This window comes from Neomonachus schauinslandi, chromosome 7 (assembly GCF_002201575.2).
Source record: "Neomonachus schauinslandi chromosome 7, ASM220157v2, whole genome shotgun sequence".
In the NCBI taxonomy this organism is placed as follows: domain Eukaryota; kingdom Metazoa; phylum Chordata; class Mammalia; order Carnivora; family Phocidae; genus Neomonachus; species Neomonachus schauinslandi.
The window spans coordinates 56,366,727-56,389,313 of NC_058409.1; the positions used below are offsets into that span (position 1 = coordinate 56,366,727).

At 38.5% G+C, this 22,587-nt stretch overlaps 1 protein-coding gene across 1 annotated transcript in view; it reads right to left on the reverse strand.

The window, feature by feature from the left end:
* The window catches only part of AP3B1 (adaptor related protein complex 3 subunit beta 1), a 260,264-nt gene extending 241,441 nt beyond the window's left edge, over window positions 1–18,823 (reverse strand). The window contains exon 1 of the mRNA XM_044916930.1: window positions 18,502–18,823. Within this exon, the coding sequence (XP_044772865.1) occupies window positions 18,502–18,629 (128 nt within the window). The 5' untranslated portion in view covers window positions 18,630–18,823. The remainder of the gene's footprint in view (window positions 1–18,501) is intronic.
* Between the last annotated feature and the right edge of the window lie 3,764 nt (window positions 18,824–22,587).

Genomic DNA, 22,587 nt, shown 5'->3' on the forward strand with positions numbered 1-22,587 from the left:
TATAATTCAAGAACTATAAAGTAATATCCTGTGAGAATAAAATCTATAACCGACAGTGTTACAGTACTTCCTCTCTAATCTATAATCTACCACAAGAAAACTGTTGTATATTTTTTCTCTTAAACTCAATTTTTATGAAAAGAAAACTGATCACTGGAACCGTAATGAACACTAACTATTCTCAATAGTAGTCTAAAACATCTGTGATACACTTCTGTTTAAGTCAAAATAAATTTTATTTTCACTGACATTACTTTGACTGTATTTGGTTAACTTTATCTCATGTAGATTCATCAGCTCAAAATTAATTAGTATTACAGAATAGTGTATTCCATCCAAACAATTCATCTGTGTTGGCTCACATGCCTCACTGCTATTGGCATGCCACCACAATAACGGGCATGGTGCCACAGTAACAGATGGGCATAAACACAGACATGCCCAAGAGTCAGTATGTGCATCAAGTTTGAGTATTAGTATTAGATTTTCCTCCAAGAAATTCATAAACTATAGTAGAATAAATGTAAGTGTTCTACAACTGTGTTAATAAGATATGCCAACTCAAAGCTAGATTAATTTTTAAATTCTTAAAAAAAAAACCACACACACAATTTTCCAAGGCCACAGAAGGCAAGTTTTCCATCTGATGAATTTGGATCAGCCTTCTGTGTAGGGAATTGAGGAAACCAATATGCAATCTCTACCTTAGATAAGCTTTGTCCCTGAAGCACTTGAAAATCTCACTAAAAAATTTAGTTTTTGGAAGTCACATGGCAGTGTTACAAGATGTAAAAGTTCTAGAAATCTATCATATGACAGTGTGAATATACCTAACACTACTGAACTGTAGGTGGGGTTAAGATGCAAATTTAATGTTATATATTTTTTACACTTTTTAAAAAAAAGTCATGCTTCCTGATGCGGGCTGTGTAGGCCTTGAAACAGAAAAAAGGTCCTACAAATTGCTATTTGACAGGAATAGAATCTAAAAGTACAAATCACCTAAATTTACATGATTATTTTAAATTCCGCCATCTCTTGAAAAGGTATTGTCATCTGTAACTGTCATTTTCAAAAAATTATTTCCACGTGTGATTTTAAATTTCTGAAATATAAAACATACTACTGACCAAATTATATTAAAAATTTTCTAATTTTTTACTACATTAATGAAAAGTTTCAAAATACTAAGAATGCTAAAAAAAAAAATAAGAAAAAATCATTTGTGGTCACTATCATCCAAAATCCTCTGTTTAGGAATATACAAGGTACCAGCATATACAGCACTCTGCATGCGTGTGTGTGTGTGTGTGTGTGTGTGTGTAAACAAAAACATCTCTGACTTCCAGACACTTAACCACATTTTCTCTTTAAAGAAATGTTCAACTATCTAACCACCTTGAAAAAACCAATCTGTTATTTTATAATTGTTGATATTGTTAGATAGCCAGAAACTGTAAGAACTATGTGTTTCTAACTTTAATTTACTTTCAATTAACCCTAGCATTTCTATAAATGTACTATTAAATAATAGTCATCTATTTTGATTTTATTAAAGTACATAAAAGTGTTTGTGAAATTCTTACTGCCCCAAAGGTTGTGAGTTTATATACTCAGAACTAAGTGTCCCATGTTTCTGGATTTCAAGGACTAGTAAGATTTCAACAAAAATTCTGGACAATGACACACAGTTGCCCACTTTCTAGTGTGCCACATAAAAATATAACAAAAACTACCCTCTATGGTCACTATTATTTCATACATGAGAGAAGGAGTATGTTTGCATTCCTTTGATTACTAGCACAGGAGCCATTTGTATTTCTTTAGTAATCTAACTGCTCAGACTATCTGGGGCTAATGTTCTTTAGATAATATGCTTTTACCTTTTGTCATTCCCAAATATTTCTGGGCCAATGTTATATTGACCTTTCCAATAACCACAAACATATCTCAAGAACAAATTTTTGACAGAATTTCATTAAATCTGATGAAAAGTGCATTTAGTCACAGACACTATTACTCTCTCACCTCAAAACATTCCCAAATATACACTGACAGTTCTGATCTCTCTTAACTACAGTCCAACTTCACCAATGAAAATGTCTTTTCTCCTTCCCAAATGTCCTCTCAACCCTTCCCCATTTGAGTCAACAGTCCCCATATTCTTCTAGTGCGGCTAAAAACCTGAACTTCTTGATTCCTTCCTCCCCTCAACCAAATCCAGTGAGTAAGACCTCTGAATTCCCCTTTCATAATGTGCTCACAATTTCCTTCCTCTTCATACGCACTTACACCAACAGACTCCAAACCATTATCACATTACTCTTGGACTTTTGTAACAACCTCCATTAAAGCCCCCCTCTGCCTCCAGTTTCTTTTCTCTGATTTATTCTCCACACAATTCCAGATTAATCTTCCCAAAACACCACTACAGTAATCACTTGTAATCATCAACTCCTGTTCTTAGAACAGAAGTTAAAGTCCAATTTTCTTCACACTCTAACAACTACTTCTCAAATTTTCCACTGCTCCTTTCCAGGAACTCCCCTCTTTATCCACACTGGTTCACTCACTGTTGCCAGAAAAAAAGGCATAATATGTTACCTTCGTTCTTGGTGAATACCCTACTAAGAACACCTTTCATCCTTGGAGCACCTGGCTGGCTCAGTGGGTAGGGCATGAGACTCTTGATCTCCGGGCTGTGAATTCGAGCCCCACATTGGGTATGGAGATTACTTAAAAATAAAATCTTAAAAAAAAAAAAATGAATACTCTTCATCCTTTCCTTCCTTATATCAATGCTTAAATCAAAGTCCTACTCTCCAGAAGCCCCAGCCTTCACTGACCATTGTCTCCTTCAATATCCTGTAGCACTCTTTATTCCATTTGACACTAGGCAAATACTTTTCTCTTTTTTTTTTTACTATTTTTTCTTTATTGTTTGTTTACTATTGAATTCTTTTTTTTTTAATTCTTACGTTAATCCCCATACATTACATCATTAGTTTTAGATGTAGTGTTACATGATTCATTGGTTGCGTATAACACCCAGTGCTCCATTCAGTACGTGCCCCCCAATCACCAGGCTAACCCATCCTCCCACCCCCCTCCCCTCTAGAACCCTCAGTTTGTTTTTCAGAGTCCATCGTCTCTCATGGTTCGTCTACCCCTCCGATTTCCCCCGCTTCATTCTTCCCCTCCCGCTACCTTCTTCTTTTTTTTTTTCTTAACATATATTGCATTATTTGTTTCAGAGGTACAGATCTGAGATTCAACAGTCTTGCACAATTCACAGCACTTACCAGAGCACATACCCTCCCCAGTGTCTATCACCCAGTCACCCCATCCCTCCCACCCCACCCTACTAACTTTTTTCTTAATGTTAGCATTCTGACACCTCAACTAGGAATTTTCTTTCTTTTTTTTTTTTTTTAAAGATTTTATTTGTTTGACAGAGACACAGCAAGAGAGGGAACACAAGCAGAGGGACTGGTAGAGGGAGAAGCAGGCTTCCCACGGAACAGGGAGCCTGATGTGGGGCTTGATCCCAGGACCCTCGGATCATGACCTGAGCGAAGGCAGCCGCTTAACCGACTGAAACACCCAGGCGCCCTTCAACTAGAAATTTTCTAAGGCCCTCCTGGCCCTGGTTTTATGAAATATGTGAGTATAGTATTTTCATCAATAAAATTTAATGTATTAACCATTAGTTTAAATTTAAATGTGAACACTGTTAGGCAAATATGAAGTTATCTGCCCCATGTTGTAATGATCGTGGTTTTGGCTTTTTTTAAAGATTTTATTTATTTATTTATTTGAGAGAGAGAGAGTGAGAGAGAGCACAAGCAGGGGGACTGGCAGAGGGAGAGGGAAAAGCAGGCTCCGTGCTGGGCAAGGAGCCCAATGCGGGACTCGATCCCAGGACCTGGGATCATGACCCAAGCAGAAGGCAGATGCTTAACTGACTGAGCCATCCAGGCATCCCAACTCAATACATTTTTAAGGCAGTTTTTATGATTTAGCAAACACTGCATCATCATATAAGTCACTATTAAAATTGTGCCCTTGTGAAAAAAATATGAAAATGTTTTGCAAATTGATATAGGATCAATAGAAAACTGTTTCCAAAGAACAAATGTAAAAGTCCTAGAGTTCCAAAGGCAGGGAAGAATGAGGCAATAGCACCCGCGAACTCAGAACAACATGCAAACTATTTCTCTATTTTGGAAACTAAGAGACCTTACAGATAATTACACATCTGGGATCATAACAGAACTCAAAAACAGGAGAAACGGTACAAGTATGTAGGCATGGAGTCCTATAAAAATTGAAGGTGGAATCTAAAACAAGTGAACCTAAGAGTCTTTGGATGAGAAAGTAATAGGATACAGAGTTAGATGGGGTAAAAAGGCCATCCGTACCCATAACACTAGTGACAGAAGAGTTTTATATGCATTTGGTGCAAATAATCAAGGCAAAAGAGGCCTGGGTTAAGTAGGACCTGAAGATATCTGCAGCATGGGGTTTAAGGATGGGGGGAGAAAAAGAGTATCAAGTCTATTGACAATGGATGGTTTTGAACAGAAAGAATTTAGAGTTAATTCTGTCACCAAGATTCCACAGAAGACAGGACTAGTATGTTACTATGAAGACTGGGGAACTTATGAATTCTTGGGGCAAATGGGATGGATGGCCAGAAAGCCATAAGAAAATGAAAGTATAAGGTATTAAAAATATAAGGTATTATTACTGTTATTACTACTATTACAAATATAAGGTATTAAATATAAAGTATTATTACTGTTATTACTACTATTACAATGCTGATTTGTGTCCCCCAATCCAAGAAGAGGCAAAACACAGAGAAGCCATTCAGTAAAGGTTTGACGATTATGGCGATGGTGGCATGGAGTAGGAGCAGTGAGTATCAAAAGTAACTGTTACTGTTAGGGCGCCTGGGTGGCTCAGTTGGTTAAGCGACTGCCTTCGGCTCAGGTCATGATCCCGGAGTCCTGGGATTGAGTCCCACATCGGGCTCCCGGCTCAGCAGGGAGCCTGCTTCTCCCTCTGACCCTATCCCCTCTCATGCTGTTTCTCTCTCTCTCTCTCTCAAATAAATAAATAAATAAATAAAATCTTTAAAAAAAAGTAACTGTTACTGTCTTCCACAATTACTTATGTATATTTATTTATGTACTGCCCGGTTCCCCAACTTTAAGGGGGATATTCAATTATTCATAATAGACAGTAACACTTTAAAATTTTAATGGGGGAAAGGAAAAATAAGGAAATTAAAATAAAAGCAAAAGTAAGGCTAATACGCCACAAAGCTCCCTACACTTGCTAGTCATACACCACAAATTTTGCTCCTAAGTTTTCTGACAGTCACTGTGTAAAGGAAACAATGATATTCACTGTTGATAAATAAGGGGGGAACAGAGGATCTCAGAAGAAATCATTATTTCTGATACTAGACTCAATACATCCACAGGAAAAAAATCAAAAATAAACACCACTGAACTTAACTACTCCTTTTATCTTTGCTAGTGTCATTTGCCACTCTTCTACTCATTTAAGACATTTCTGCCACTGGTGAATATTCTGAGTGACTTTAACATCCACCTGGAAGCCCATCCAGTACTCTTATTTCTAAATTCCCTGGCCTAATCATCTTTACTGATTCTCAGCTTCAGGAAACTTTCAGCCATTAACTGCCAGTCATACCCTAAATCATACCCAAACCTTGTGAACACCCAAAAGTATTCAATCTCTGAAATATTAAATGCATACAGCTCTCTTTCTGACCAGTCTCCTATTCTCCCGGCACTCTCACTCAGTTATTCCCACAACACCTATTCCTTTGACTTCTTAAACACTTCTGGTCCCCTGACACTCTATTTATTTTCTTCCCATCAGCCCCTTACTTAATACCTTTACTTTTGTTCCCATTCCAGTTTAGATACTATCTTTAAGTACTTCAACATCTTTCTTACCAAAATCCTCAACTTCTTGCTGAACTGTCATTCATAGCACCCACCTAGCTAAACCTCAATTTTGCCACATGAATTGATCATTTTCTTCACATTTATAAAAGGACTGCCGAGTGCTGCTGGAGAAAAAGATCAGACTGTTAACAGTATAAATCAATGATTTCTAACCTCCACTAGGCAAGCCCTCACTATCATCCCACAAGCCTTCCTGGTTTTCCGTCAGGACAACAGGCCTTCCCCATTGTCTCTAGCAACTACTTCAGACTTCTGAAAACGTTCATCCCTACTACCACTCCCTCTCCCACTCTCATCAGACAATCCAACCATTTTTCCCTCTCGTTAACAAAAGACTATACACTTAGCCTTCAAATCCAACCTCTTCTCCTTTTCTCTGTAGTGCTCTAGGTCTCTCTCTTTGGTTTTCTAAGACCATTCTCTACTGCCTCCCTCCAATCAGCATTTAAGCATTCTCAACTCTTTAAGCCCTTAAAATAAAAAGCTCCTAAGATTCCATGTGTCCTATCATTCTATCCTTTCTCCTCCCCCTGAAAGCCAAAGTTCTTTGGAGGAATGGTGCTCCTTTACTCACTTCTCACCCATTTGGCAGTCCACTGCAATCTGATTTCCCCACACTGTTGTCAGCACTACCACCAAGGTCACCAACAGGTGCCTTATCACTAAGTCCAAGAAACACTTCCTCTGAATTTATTTTACTGGACTCTTCACCACAGCAGCTCACACTGCTCACCACTTACCTCCTTCCTGAAACACTCTCTTTCTTTGATTTCTGTTAAAGCAAAACATAGATAAGTTCCTCTTCTTTTAGGAAAAATAAGAAATGACCTCCTTTAAAAATAGACAATTTAAAAGTAATAGAATATCTATCCACAAGACGGAAGGTTAAATAAAAAGTTTAAAACAAACACATTTTTACTTCCCTATACTATCTATAATCATTATTCCCAAATCCTTGATATCCACACAGAATTCACCTAGTGCTTATTAACTTCTTTTACTTTTATGTGCTGCAAATTAACGATACTCCATATAATTTAGTAGTTTTATTTTTTTTATTTTTTTTTAAAGTTTTATTTATTTATTTGACAGAGAGAGACACAGAGAGAGAGGGAACACAAGCAGGGGGAGTGGGAGAGGGAGAAGCAGGCTTCCAGCTGAGCAGGGATCCCGATGCGGGACTCGATCCCAGGACCCTGGGATCATGACCTGAGCCGAAGGCAGACGCTTAACGACTGAGCCACCCAGGCACCCCTAATTTAGTAGTTTTAAATGCTTGTGAAATAGGATTCAGAAAAACAATAGAGTGAAATTTAACGATAATTTGAAATTTAGCTATATAATTTCATTTGTATTATCACAGTTGTTCACTTTTCTAAAAGTTTAGTGCTCCTTCCAAGTTAGTGGCTTAATTACAGTGTGTCCTAAAAGGACTATCACTTTAAGAAATGAACAGACTCCATATACTAGTAAATAAAAAGAACAAATCATAATACCATATTACACTACAAAAGCATACAGCTTTGCTTTTAAAATACACAGTATACTGGGGTGGCTGAGCCTGGGTGGCTCAGTCGGTTCAGTGGCTGCCTTCGGCTCAGGTCATGATCCCAGGGTCCTGGGATCGAGTCCTACTCAGGTTCCCCGCTCGGTGGTAGCCTGCTTCTCCCTCTCCTCCCTGCTCCTGCTCTCTCTCGCCATCTCTGTCACTATCTGTCTCTCTCTCTTAAATAAATAAATAAAAATCTTTTAAAAAAAAAATACATAGTATACATATATGCAAAAGAAAGAGAAAAGGGAAGATCTGTATTATGTTAACTGATTCTCTCCGGGTGTTGAAATTAGGGTTGTTATTTTTTTTAGCTCATCTGTATTTGCTAAATTTTCTATAAGGATAAGAAATATCAGTCAAGTAAGTCTCTCTGTGTTACATCACCAATTTTTCCTCCTCTACATCAAATGGTTCTATCAGCAAACAGGATAATATAGTTTTTCCCATCTTAAAAAAAAAAAAAAAAATCCCTTGACTTAACATTCTCTTCCAAACACCACTCCATTTCTCTGCTCCCCTATACCCTAATACATACTCACAGGGATTCCTCTCCTCTCCTTTCTCTCTTAAACCCACTCCAGTCAGGCTTTCAGCCCTACCTCTGCAGCTAAACTACTTGTCAAGGTCACCAAAATCCTCCACGTTGACAAATCCAAAACTCACTTGTCAGTAATCATCTTACTTGACACTTTTGGTACTATTTGACCCAACTGCTCCAGGAATGCCCCAGGGCTTAGTACTCTGATCTTTTCTCTTTCTACATTCACTCCATTGGTGTCTCATCCAATTCATGGTATTTACTACCATCTATAACCTGATGATTCCCAAATATACATCTCTAATCTGAAACCTCCCAACTCATTCATGAACTACCTATTTACTATCTCCACTTGAACACCTAATAAGCATCTCAAACATAACATGCTCAAGCTCTTGATTCCTCTTCCCTTTAAAAACTTCCTCTTCACACATCTGGATTTTAGTTAACACCCAATCCCAAACTTACAGCTGTTTAGGCAAAAAACCTTGTGTCCATCCTTGATATCTTTTCTTTCACACGCCACACCCAAATCATCTGCAAATCTTGTTGGTTCTGCCTTCCAAATACATCCTGAATTTAACCCCTTCTGGATTACTCCAACAGTCTTCTTGTCATCTCCCTGCCCTAGATCTGGAGTCTATTCCCAGCTCAGGAAGCAAAGCAATCCATTTAAAACCTAAGTCAGATCACCTCACTTCTATGTTCAAAACCTTCCAATACCTTCTCTTCTCACTCAGAGTAAAATCAAAGTCCTTACAATGATTTACAAAGCCCTATGCAATCTGGTCCCTTACCTCTCTGACCTCCTCACCTACCAACTTCCCCCTTCTTCATTCACTCTACTCCAGCCATACTGGCCTGTCTGTTGATCCTCACACAGGTCAGAAATTTTCCTACTTCAGGGTCCCAGCATTGCTATTTCTTCTGACTGAATACTCTCCCCAAGACAGCTGCATGTCACTTGCGCACTTCCTTCAGGTATGCGTTCCATTAACAAATTCTCAAGGGTACATTTTCCTGACCCTGATATTTCAAACTCCAATCCAATCTCCATCCTAACCGTTTGTCCTCTTTCCCTGCTTTATTTTTCTCAACGGCACTCCTTATGATCAAATGATCAACTATACACTGACTTCTTTATTGACTGTCTTCCTTCCACTAAAATATATGCTCCATGAAAGCAGGCATTTTGTCCACTACTTAATCCCCAGCATCAAAAACTGTGCCTAGCATACAGAAGGCATTCATATTTGTTAAATCTATAATATCATATTTGCAAATTCTATAATTTTTTAAAGTTATTGAATAAACACTGGAAATGTGCAAGCAGGTCCCAAGCACCCCACAGACCTTTTTGAAGCAGGAAATACAGCTGGTACACAACGGGCACTTAACAGGTACTGAATGACTTCTAAATGCCCATAATGCTCAAAACCCTCCACTGGCTGCTTCTCTGACTCAAAATAAAATCCAAAGGCCCTACAAACTCTGGCCCCTCACCTTCCAATCTGCTCCTTACCTCTTTGCCCCTCATAGTACTAACTTCCCCTTAATCCTTCATGACCACATTCTTAATCCAGGCTTTAAGAAATTTTGAGAGGAGCACCTGGGTGGCTCAGGCGTTCAGCGTCTGCCTTCGGCTCAGGTCATGATCCCAGGGTCCCAGGGTCCTGGGATCGAGCCCGCATCGGGCTCCCTGCTCCGCGGGGTGCCTGCTTCTCCCTCTCCCACTCCCCCTGCTTGTGTTCCCTCTTTCGCTGTGTCTCTCTCTGTTAAATAAATAAAATCTTTAAAAAAAAAATTTTTTTTTGAGAAAATCCATTCCTAGAGCAAAGCTGGGTGATGTGTAGCTCTGCCAACCCATGATTTTGGAACTAGCATTATTCATGCATCTCTCCCTTGTCCAGCTGCCATGCCAACTCACTCAACTGAAAGATTAAAGACACTGGCCTTCTAATTAGATCAGATCCTATCAGCAATACAAATAATCAGCCCATCAATAGCAGACAATGACTATAAATTGTTCATTTCTGTATATCTATGAACTCTTTCCAACTGATAAGCTAAATAAGTCTTCCCTAAATATATAAACCAATGAACGTTATTCATAATAATATGAAATAAAGGAAAATCATTTCCTTCCTGATTATTCTACTTTGGGTGCTTCACTTTAAATTCTGAATTTGGACTACAGGCAATTTGTTTTTGTCAGTAGTTCATTTATATACACAACTTCAATACTGTCAAATTATTTTACTATAATACATTTGTCATTCCATGATCATTTGTAACTTTTCATGCAGTAAAAAAGAACATTTCAACCAACCATCTGTCTCCTTTTTTTGTTTGTTTTAATCATTCGTTCTAGTAATGTTGCTCTAAATTCTAAATACTTTTTAGAAATAGGGGCACCTGGCTGGCTCAGTCGGTAGAAAATCCAATTCTTGATCCCCAAGTTGGGAAAGAGTTTACTTAAAACAAACAAACAAAAACCTGCCTAGAAATATGTCACATCTTGGGATTTAATTCTAAGGACTGAAATTTAAGTATTCCAGATTTTCTCCTTGGATCTCACCAGATCAATGATCTTAACATACTCTGTAGCAAAAGATGAATATTTCTTGGCTGAACATTTATTAAGGTAAATTGTAAAAGTCAGAAATGACTCCTCCAAGAAGAAATGCAAGCTAAACAATAAAATGGAACACTTTTATAATCTGTTGGAAAGCAAGAATCTGCTTACAGGCAGTATTTCATCATTTTGTTCTATGTGATAAAATCTTACTTGATTTGAAGTGTATTTCAAAAAATTAAATTGTAAGAACCCTACTGTACCACTGAAGTGACAATCCTTAAGTAGTTGGCCTTTTATAAAACTGGAAATCTTATTTATGTGAAGATAAAAACAACCAGCTCATCTAGCTGGGAATGCACTGAAGATACCATTATACAGTTTCTTCTTTCATTAATAGCCACCTTGGAACACATGGAATTAACTAAGTCAAAGATCAATAAAATACTGAAATTGCCTGGAATTTTATGTGCCCTTTATAAACAACAACAACAAAAATGGATCCAACTTACATATATAACATGGCAAATACGTTGTTAAAGGCAATAACATATTTGGACATTTGAAGGACAACAGTATGCTACAGAAATCATAAGTGGAGTGTATTTTCATACTTGCAACCCTGGACTTATGAGCACAAGAGAATTTACAATGAGAAGCCTGTGCCTCTTCATAATATGCTAATAGCTCAGAGCTCCAACACTTTCAGCATCTCAAACTAAAATGTTTGACATTTCAAAATTCCAGCATTTCCATTTTCTTCAGAAAAGCATTGTTTACATAAGTGAAGGCTTAAAATAAATACCTTCTGGTAGGGATAGCACACTGAAAAGTTGAGAATTATTACACAATTTAATATTAACTATACACTGATAATACTATTAGTTCATTTTTAGACTTATCTCACCAACTAAATTCTAAGTTTCTTAAAGGCAAGATCAAGGTCTTATAATCGCTTTGTATTTTTGTGCTGAAAATACAGAAGAATGAACTACATATATGGAATAATCCCAAATCTGCAAATAAATATGTCTTTGAACAGTCAGAAGAGAGACTTAAAAAATTCTGACTGTAAAGTTCACTCAACACTTCCATGACATTTCCAAGTCAATTAACCCTAACACAGTAAAGATTCAAGTAATGCCATGAAGAAAATGGCTATTCTGGAACTAAAGACAATTAAGTCAGGGTGATGCAATAACACATCAATATTGTATAATACAGTAAGGATACCAGACAAGGTTTTCCTTCCATATATGGTCCAATGAATCAGTCACACTTTATTTTTTTACACTACACTAGTTACAGAGACAATAAATATCAGTAGAATCTGAATCATTCGACTGAGTTAAGGCCATGAAAATATTAAGAAAAATTATAGGGGCACCTGGGTGGCTGAGTCAGCTGGGTGTCCAACTCTCGATTTCAGCTCAGGTCATGACCTCAAGGTCACGAGATCGAGCTCCACATCAGGCTCTGAGCTGGGCATGGGATTCTCTCTCTCCCTCACCTCCCTCCCCCTGCCCTTGCTCTCTCTCACTCTCTCTTAAAAAGAAAAAAAAGAAGAAAAATTATAAGCCAAATACTTTGCTCATAAATTATTCCTTCACATGGGGGCAACTGGGTGGCTCAGTTGGTTGAGCCTCCAACTCTTTATTTTGGTTCACATCATAATCTCAGGGTCGTGAGATGGAGCCCCACATCGGGCTCCACACTGGGCTCAGGCTCCATGCTGGACATGGAGTCTGCTTAAGATTCTCTCTCTCCTTCTACCCCTCATCCCACCTCCCACATACCCTCTCTTGGTAAAAAAAAAAAAGAGAGAAAGAAAGAAAGAAAGAAAAGAAAAGAAAGAAAAAATATTTCTTCACATGAATTATACTATCTAATAAAAGCTGAGTTTATGAAATAGATTCTTTTTTTTTTTTTAAATAAGCTCCTTGCCCAGCATGGAGCCCAACTTGGGGCTCAAACTCACAACTATGGGATCAAGACCTGAGCTGAGATCAAGATGTCTGGCGTTCAACTGCCTGCCACCCAGGTGCCCCAAATAGATTCTTTTATACAATATTCAACAAATATTCATTTAGACACTACGTAACCTGAAAATACAGGGTGACTGAATGAGATAAAATTATCAATGAGAAATACTAGGACAAGTGAAAAGAAAGTAGAGCAAGCTTTGAACAACAGTAATTATAAAAAAGCATTAAATGAAAAATAACAAAAATATAGTATAAACCCGAATTAAAATTAAATAATATAAATAAAAAATGGAAACTCACACAAAAAAGTTTGGAACCTCTTATGAGATACAATGACTATTTTAAGCATGTCCAAAATAATAGGTTACTACTTATAAAGCACTGACATCTGGAACTGGTTTATCTAAACTCAAGAACATCCTTTAAAAAGGTTACTCTCATTCAACTGCCCTTCCATATGCCTTCTTGAATGAGACCCCAAGTGGCAGACATAAAGTCAGATTTGCTATAATTACATAGAAAACACAGACCCATGTAATCTGCCTACAAGACTCCACTGAGAAACACTGATACAAAAGGTTAAAGGGTTATATGTAATTTTCGTGGCTGATGCTGTAAAGTTGACAATAAACAAAACTTAAGTTAAAAAAATAAGCTAGGCTTCATTAATGCAATACAAATACACTGATGTAGCACTGACTACATCATACTACATGACCTAGTACGACTACAGGAATACATTGCAGCCCCTGGCTTGGGTCTAAATCAGCTCTGTGACTCTAAAAAAAATGCAAAGCCCACCCCAATTTCAGCAGAAACTAAAAATGCTACCTTTCAAAGTGGTTGAGGAGGTACTGCATTGCTAAGTTACTGGTTGCTAAGGTCACCTTTTATTGTTAAACCTTTTATTGTTAATGGCCTCTTTTCAGCCTTCATTCTAATTATCCTCATTATGCAACTCCTAACATAGTTGACCATTTCCTCTTACTAACTATCCTCTTAGCTCCCCCCCCCCCCCCCCGCCCCTTTTTTTTACCTTCCCCTGGTATCCCACCCCTCTGAGCACTGTCTCTTTCCCTAGTTCTTCCATTCAACCTTAAATGTCAGTGTTCTCTCAGGTTTTGTCTGAACTGCCTTCTTTTTCTAAACAAGAGAAGTTCTCCCGGGGCAAGGGGATGGAGGGGTCATTTGCCCATTCCCATGCTTTAATTACTGCCTACAGTTCTAAATGTCTATGCCCAAATCTGTCTCATCCGAATATGCATTTTCTTTTGCAACTCTGAGGAACTCCCCCCGTCCTCCACCTGGCAAAAAACTCAGGCTTTAAGACCTAAAATGTCACCACCTTGGTGAAGCTTCCACCAGTTTTTCCAGTGTTAGAAATCGCTTTCAACTCTGCCATCTTATGAGAACCTCACAAAATAGGCAAGTATCATAATCTTTCTAGAAAAAAGGATACTGAAGTTTGAAGAGATCAAGCAACTTGAACAAGGAAACATTACTACAAGTGGAAAACAGGAACTTAAACTGAGGTTGTCTCACTCCAGGTCCAATGCTCTTTCTAAAACACCATGATACTCTCAAAAGAAAGGAGATTTGGAAATTTATAGTTTTACTATTGTTAAGAAAAATTAGTTTCCTCTGCTTCTTTCTAGAAACTGTTTAAATTACTAAAATTATTTTTAATTACACATAGAGCCAAATTGGTTAAGATAAAAGAACTTCTTTAAGACAAAACAGGAAAATAATTTAGAAAAAAACTAAAAGCAATAAAAATTGACAATTGCAAAAGAAAGGAATACAAAGAAAAGTAACTCTTTACTAAATGAAAAATCTGAAAATCTTGAAGCAAATAATCAAATACACAGTCTTGATTAACCAATAAATGATGTACAGGATCTGCTTTTCTAAAGTGACGTACAACTCCCTGATTCTGGTTTTATTTAAAGGGAGAAAGGAACAAAGATGGTTGATAAATAAGATTAAATTCAGAAAACAAAATCATCGATAATCCCATCATGAGGAAGTATTAAGGCATCCTTGAGATGGTCAATGAAGGATCAAAGGACATAAAGCTTTAGGACAAGAGGCCAAAGAGCAGAATCGAGGAAGAAGTCAGAGAGCTGGAAATCAACACTTTGCAGCCATTTTGGTTAAGAATGGTTCAGGAGAGGGGTATCTGGGTGGCTCAGGCAGTTAAAGGGCCAACTCTTGATTTCAGCTCAGGTCGTGATCTCAGTCCAGGGATCAAGCCCTGCATTGGGCTCTGAGCTCAGCAGGGAGTCTGCCTGGGGATTCTCTCTCTCTCTCTTGCTCTCCCCCCCTGCCCCCCCCCCTGCTCACACTCTCTCTGAAATAAATAAGTCTTAAAAAAAAAAAAAAAAAGAAAGAAAAGAATGGTTCAGGAGATTCATCAGTGGTTGTTATATATCTAGGAGTTGATAAATTTAATAAGGAGCAAGACATCTGCACGGCCTCAAAGTGTCCCCCATGGAATGATTACTGGGGAAAAAATCATGGACAACACCTTAACAGAACACCTTTAGATGCAAGTCTGAGAAAGCCACATCACTAGGGTAGTAAACATAAATTAAGAGGAAACACCAGCAAATCCAAAGTGATTAACATGCTGTAAAATAATTGGCTTGTATTCTTCAAAGGTGCCATGGTAGTGAAAAACAAAGGTTAAGGGGGCACCTGGGTGGCTCAGTCACTTGAACACCCAACTCCTGATTTCAGCTCAGGTCAATCTCAGAGTCATGGGACTGAGCCTTGCATCAGGCTCCCTACGCAGCAGGGAGTCTGCTGCTCCCTCTACCACTACACCCCACTCATGCTCTCTTTCTCTCTCTCTAATAAATAAATAAAATATTTTAAAAAAAGAAAACAAAGATTTCAGATTAAAGGAGATTAAAAGAGATACAACAACCATATCAAGTACATGATCCTGGACAGGATGCTGTACTAGATGGGGAAAAAAAAAAAAAAACCCACTAAAAATAAATTATTTACTGGGACGAATGACAACACTGAATTAAAGACTACAAATTGTACTGATATTAAATTTCCTGAATATAATGGTACTGCAGTAATGTAAGAAAATATCAGTTCTTAAAAAATACATACCAAGGTATTAAGAGGAAAAAGATAGGATGTATAGAACCTATTCTCCAATGGATCAGAAAACATAATACGAATGTGCATGTGTCTGTGAGTATATGGAGAAAGCAAGCAATGTAGCAAAAAAATTTTTAACTGATGAATGTGCAAGTAGTTCTTTGTACTATTCTTGCAACTTTTTTGGAAATCTGAAACTATCTCAAATTCAACCATCAAAAATTAGAGCAGAGCTGGTGGATGAATGCATGGAGGGAATCAAAAGGTCTAACTTCCAGTTATAAAACAAGTCATGGGATGCCCTGTACAGCATGGTGACTATAGTCAGTAACACCGTATTATATAGTTAAAAGTTGCTGAGAGTAAATCTTAAAAGTCCTCATCACAAGAAAAAAAATTATAACTAGGTATGGTGACAGATGTTAACTAGACTTATTGTGTTGATCATTTCTGAATATGTACAAATATCAAATCATTGTATTATATAACTGAAACTAATATAATGTTACATGTCAAGTATACCTCAATTTAAAAAATGACAGCAGAGAAACAGGGTAAGCTTTTTCTTACATAGATTTTGTCATTTGGTTTTTTTAAAAAAAGTCAAGAAATATCATGATTTTATAAAAGAATGTAAACTCAAGAGAGATTAAAAGACCACTTCCAGGTGTCTCCTTGCTCCTATACAATCCCACTAGGTTTCAGTTCAATGTCCAAAATGTTTCTAATTCCTGGAAGCTTCCAGGTAACATACTGTCTACAGCTACTTTTCAAAGTTTTAAACTTTTAATGAGTTGTGTGCATTCTCTAATAAAAGCACCATAAATTTCATCAAGTAGTAAGTAGCATATCCAAGTGTTTGAGAAAATGGGCTTTCAGATTAGAATGTCTGTGTTCAGGAGCGTGGGTGGCTCAGTCGGTTGAGCGACTGCCTTCGGCTCAGGTCATGATCCCAGGGTCCTGGGATCTAGTCCCACATCAGGCTCCCTGCTCTGCGGGGAGCCTGCTTCTCCCTCTCCCACTCCCCCTGCTTGTGTTCCCTCTCTCGGTCAAATAAATTAATATAATCTTTAAAAAAAAAAAAAAGAATGTCTGTGTTCAAGTTCAAAGAGTGCAGTGTTGTAGCTTTGCGATCTTGGACAAGTTACCCACTTGTGCTCCAACTTCTTCATCTGCAAAGTACAATCAGATAAGCGTCTGGTAACAAGCCACTGACCTTGTGAGGAGAACTGAATGAGATAATAAATGTAAAATAGTGTGCACAAATGCACAAGCACTCCGCAAGTGTTAGCTATTTTTATTTTAAATCCAACCTGATTGGTCACCTCAACAGCACTGGTCTTAGTCAAAGCCATACATCTTTCTCCAAACCAGGCCCAAATCTGACAGAATAGGAAATCAGAAACTCCAAGAGGAAAACATCTTAGATGTTAACAAACCATAAAAGTAAATTAATTGTAAGTAAATCACATGCAAAACAGACTGAGGCAGACTTACAACAGGGTAATTCAGCAGCCGAACATTTTGCTAATAGAAGTGTAAAGCTGCAACAAGCTTCCTACTAGAACAATCCATCATCTAAATGCACTGAATGAAAAATGAAATTAGTGATCTTATCTGAGAACAAGGGGGGGGGGGAGCAGAAAACTGTATTCCACATGCTGTATATAAGATTTCAGTCAGCTTAGCACAATCAAAATTTAAACCCAAAGTCAACTACTAGCAACTTTGCAGACTGCCCGATCTTATTAGTAAAGCTTAAATTAAATTTTAATTATACTCTTCTAACACCTGCAAAGCCATCAGCACAGCTACTTTCACTTAATTCAGCATGAATCTAGTGACAGCCTATTATGTGACCCACCATAGTCTAATAATGAGACATTAAAAATAAGAGAAATGTAAAAATGATTACAATAAAATATAAAGTTACCAGAATTCTGTAAGTTTAAAACCCCTCCCACCAAAAAGCTTGGGGAGGGTTTCTCTCCATTTTTCGATGGTCCTTAAATATTTTTACTTTTAAAAAACTACACACTGTTTAGTATTTGTTTTTAAAATTCACGTTATTAATTTGTAAAACTTTAGAACTTATTCACAGTCACACTCTAAATATTCTCTACTCAAATGCTGATTACTGTGTTTGGAATTGAGGTTTTTTTCTCTGTAATGCAAAGGATATTATCCAAGAACATGAATGTTCGTATAAACGGTTTGTCCATTCATAAAGCGCCTAAAACACCTCCATGCTCCTCCACTCCACGGTCAGGGAATAGTTTCCCATAAGCAACAATCACTCTAACGCGGCCTTTTAACTCCCCCAAACACCTCCTCTTTCACCATAACACGCGCAATTCTCCAAGTTTGATCTAGGCAAATGTTAAATAAGCTAGAAGTGTTTGTTCACAACTCAGATTCCTGTGCCCCAGCCCAGATCAACCCAATCAGAGTCTTTACGAATGAGACCTGAACCTCTCCAAACAGTTCTTTTCTCACTAAAGTTTGAAAACTACAAGAAACCCCCCCCCCATCCACCCCAAACTCTCCAACGACTCCCACCACTCCCAAAAGACCCAACCCCACCCCGCAGCGGGAAACGTTACCGCCCGGCCCCGGAACGGTCCCAGGGCGACCTCACCCTTCTCCCGGGAGCCCAAGCCCGGTGCCCGCGCCTCCGGGGTCTCCAGCTCCTCAGTCCCGTCCCCAAACCCCCAAACCTTTCTCCTCACTTCTTCAAATCGCTGCTAAAGAGGCCGAAGGCGCCGGAGGGGGAAATGGTTGAAGTCGCCTCCTGACCCAGTTCCGTCGCCTCCCCTCCTCCTGACTGCTCATTGTAAGCGAAGCTGTTGCTGGACATTGCTGCGGTGCCGGCTGGGGTCCGGTTGGTCCTGCCGAGGGTTCTCTCCGAAGGGCTACAGTGCCGAGGACCAGGAACAAAACTACTTCTCGAGCGGAGGGGCGCGCGCAGGCGCTTCCGGACTCGTCACGGCTCCCTAAGCCGACCTGGCGGCCCACCCCCTGCGCATGCCCAGTGCGCAGGCTGACCGGAGCCCACCGTCGGCCTCTCCAGGGCCTGACTGGATTTCCCTTCTCCGGGTTTTTGAAGTGGCTGAGAGGCTCTGACCCAGGCTGTGCGAAGGGAGGTCGTGAAGGAGCCGGGCCTCTCGGCTTTTAAAGGTTTTTTTGGAGAGAAATAACCCCTTGTGTCTGTCTTGATCCCTGAAGAAGGCTTCCCGAGCCCGGACACTTTTACTTGACTCTTGCCGTAAACCAGTAGCATTCAGATTTCTTCTGAAATGCCATTTAACACACCGGATCAAGTTCCCCAAATCCATGACGATCGCTTTTCCTTTTGTGGGCCGGTTTCTACTCTTCTTCCTCCAGCCCGTGTTGCCTTACTTTCACAACCGCCCACGAAGCCCTCTCCCAGATCTCTCCACTTTAAGGAAACCTCTCCAGACTGTGCCTTTGGAGATCCACTGATAAGTGTTCATTCCTGTGAAAGCTTTGAATGAAAATCCAGGAGCCAGCAGTTACCAGGAGCTAAAGGAGTTCTTCCCACTGGCCTCTGGCTACCATAAATAAAATAGAGCCACATCAGGTGCCTGGAGTAGTGTCTCTTCTGGACACGTCTTTACTTATTTCTTTCTCACTGTTAGGGATGTTGCACTGAATGTTGCCTGGCCCCACAGTAGCACTTGGTAAAGCCTTTTTGCAGGCATAATTTCCCCCAGGCTGCCGGCTCAGAGAAATTTCAGAATCTTCCCTATCTTTCCCTATTCTTTCCCCCTCTGGGCAGGCATTGAAACCTGGACACCCAGAGGCCAGAAGCTGTCATAAGTCCAGTGAAACACAAATTGGGGGCCCAGCCCCTTAGGAGGAGGGTGGAGCCTGTTCAAGGATCAACCCCTCAAAAGGCCACGCAGAAATTCATGAAATACCATTGCACCCCTCTTAAAATAACCAAAATCTGGAACACTAAAACACTAAATGTGATACAATAGGAACTCTCACTCATTACTGGTAGGAATGCAAAGTGGTACAGCCATTTGGAAGACAATTTGTCAGTTTCTTACAAAATTAAAGTTATTCCTAGCATACAATCCTGCAGTAACACCCCTTGGTATTTACCTAAAGGGGAAAAATATACCCACCCCAAAACTTGTACATGGATGTTTATAAAAGCATTATTCATAACCACCAAAACTTGGAAGCATCCAAAATGCCCTTCAGTAGGTGAAAGAATAAGTAAACTGTGGTCCATCCAGACAATAATATTATTCAGTGCTAAAAAGAAAGGAGGTATCAAGACATGAGAAGACATAGGGGAAACTTAAGTGCACATTACTAGGTAAGAGAAGCAAATCTGAAAAGGCTACATACCAGATGATTCCAAACGTACAACATTTTGGAAAAAGCAAACTATGGAGACAGTGAAAACATCAGTGGTTGCCAGGGGTGGGAGAGGGAAGAGGAGGGGTGAATAAGCAGAGCAAGGAGGAATTTTCAGGGCAATGAAAAACCCTGTACCATACCATTATAATAGATACATTTGTCATTATACATTTGTCCACACCCAGAGAATGTACAACACCAAGAGTAAACCCAAATGTAAACTATGGACTTTGGGTGATAATGATGTGTCAATGTAGGTTCATCAACGGTAACAAGTGTACCACTTTGGTGGAGGATGTTGATAATGGGGAAGGCTATGCCTGTGTGGGGGTAGGGAGTACATGGGAAATCTCTGTACTTTCCTCTCAGTTTTGCTGTGAACCTAAAAGTGCTCAAAATAAAAAAAACAAAGTCTTATTTTAACAAATGAAAATAAATTTTAAAAATAAAGGCTACACTGTTACTGTGTAAATAACCATGACCATGACTGAGTCTTTAGTTGGAGAGGAGGGAACATCCTCCCAACTTCATAGTCAGGACAAAACTTGACAGGTTTTTATTTCAGCTGTTAAAATACCCCTCCAGAGATGCAATGATGAAATTTGTCATATGTCAATATTGATGATATTGATCAATTTATGTAACTGTACCTATTGCTGATTATTCATGATGATGATAATGATGATAATCATAGATATACTTAATAGATGGCTTATTATGTACTAAGCACAGAAGTGCTTGAGAACACTTCCCGCCAAAAGATTCTAATACTATATTCTAGAAATATAAAACTAGTAACTACATAGTTTGAGATCTGTTTCCTGTCTCTTCAGAATTCAAAAACCTTTTATATAGTCATGAAGTTTTTGACAGAGGATAAAGGTCATACTTCTAACCAGAAGAAACAACAGCTCTAACAGAACCAAAGGATTATTCTTTGATGCCTGTTACCAAGCCAAAACCAGATTTTCTGTTTTCTACCAGCATAAACAGTATTTCAGGATTATTGTTGAGTAGGCTATGTTTTTTTCAAAAATGATTTTTCCCCTAACATTTAACGAAATTTTTATTGAATTCTCTCATTTCAGTTCTATTCAACTAAATTCTCATGACAATAGGTGTTAAGTTTGGTGCATATATTTTCTTTTTTTTTTTTTTTAAAGATTTTATTTATTTATTTATTTGACAGAGAGAGACACAGCGAGAGAGGGAACACAAGCAGGGGGAGCGGGAGAGGGAGAAGCAGGCTTCCCGCCGAGCAGGGAGCCCGATGTGGGGCTCGATGTGAGGCTCGATCCCAGGACCCTGGGATCATGACCTGAGCCGAAGGCAGACGCTTAATGACTGAGCCACCCAGGCGCCCCTGGTGCATATATTTTCAAACTTGTTTTCTAAGCATAGAAAAACAAACTATATATGTGCATATTTTGCCAAATGTCAACTTCAACCATAATACGATTTTGTATCTTAATTTTTTCTAATATATTATGTATAATATATTAATGTATATATTATAATGTATAATTATATTAATATATATACATACACATTGTGTATATACATATTGTGTATATTTTCTCTTAATATATTATGTCTAATATATTTGTATCTTAATTTTTTCTCTTGATATATTATGGAAATCTTTCCATACTGATACATACAGCTACCTCATTGTTTTAAACAATAACATAATATTCATTTTATAAGCGTACCTTCATTTATTTAATCAGCAGCCTATACAACAACTTCGTCCATACATGTTATTTGCACAGTAGCATCAATATTTCCAGAAGTTAAGGGCGCCTGGGTGGCTCAGTCATTAAGTGTCTGCCTTCGGCTCAGGTCATAATCCCAGGGTCCTGGGATCGAGCGCCGCATCCAGCTCCCTGCTCTGCGGGAAGCCTGCTTTTCCCTCTCCCACTCCCCCTGCTTGTGTTCCCTCTCTTGCTTTGTCTCTCTCTGTCAAATAAATAAAATATTTAAAAATATATATATTTCCAGAAGTTAAGAATCTACAAGTCCATAGATCTACAAGTTAGATTAAATAACATGCACACTTAAACTTTAATAGATATTGCCAAATTTATAGCCCCAAAAGAACGTACCAATTATCTCTTCCACTGTTATCCTTTGTTTTACTCTACCATTTCCAGCAATGAATATTATAAATTTTTTTAATGTTTGTTAATCTGATTGGCAAAAATAAATAAAACCCTCATTATTATTTAAACTTTCATTTCATTTATTATAAGTAGGGAGATGATGTAATTTAGTGTCTCTTCAACACATGGTGCTAGGAAACTTCTAAGACTAAAATTTAGTAACTTGCCAGGGGTTGGAGAGGGGAGAGGAGGGATGAATAAGCAGAGCGAGGAGGAATTTCTAAAGAAACTTCTAAGACTGAAGTGTGACACAAATCA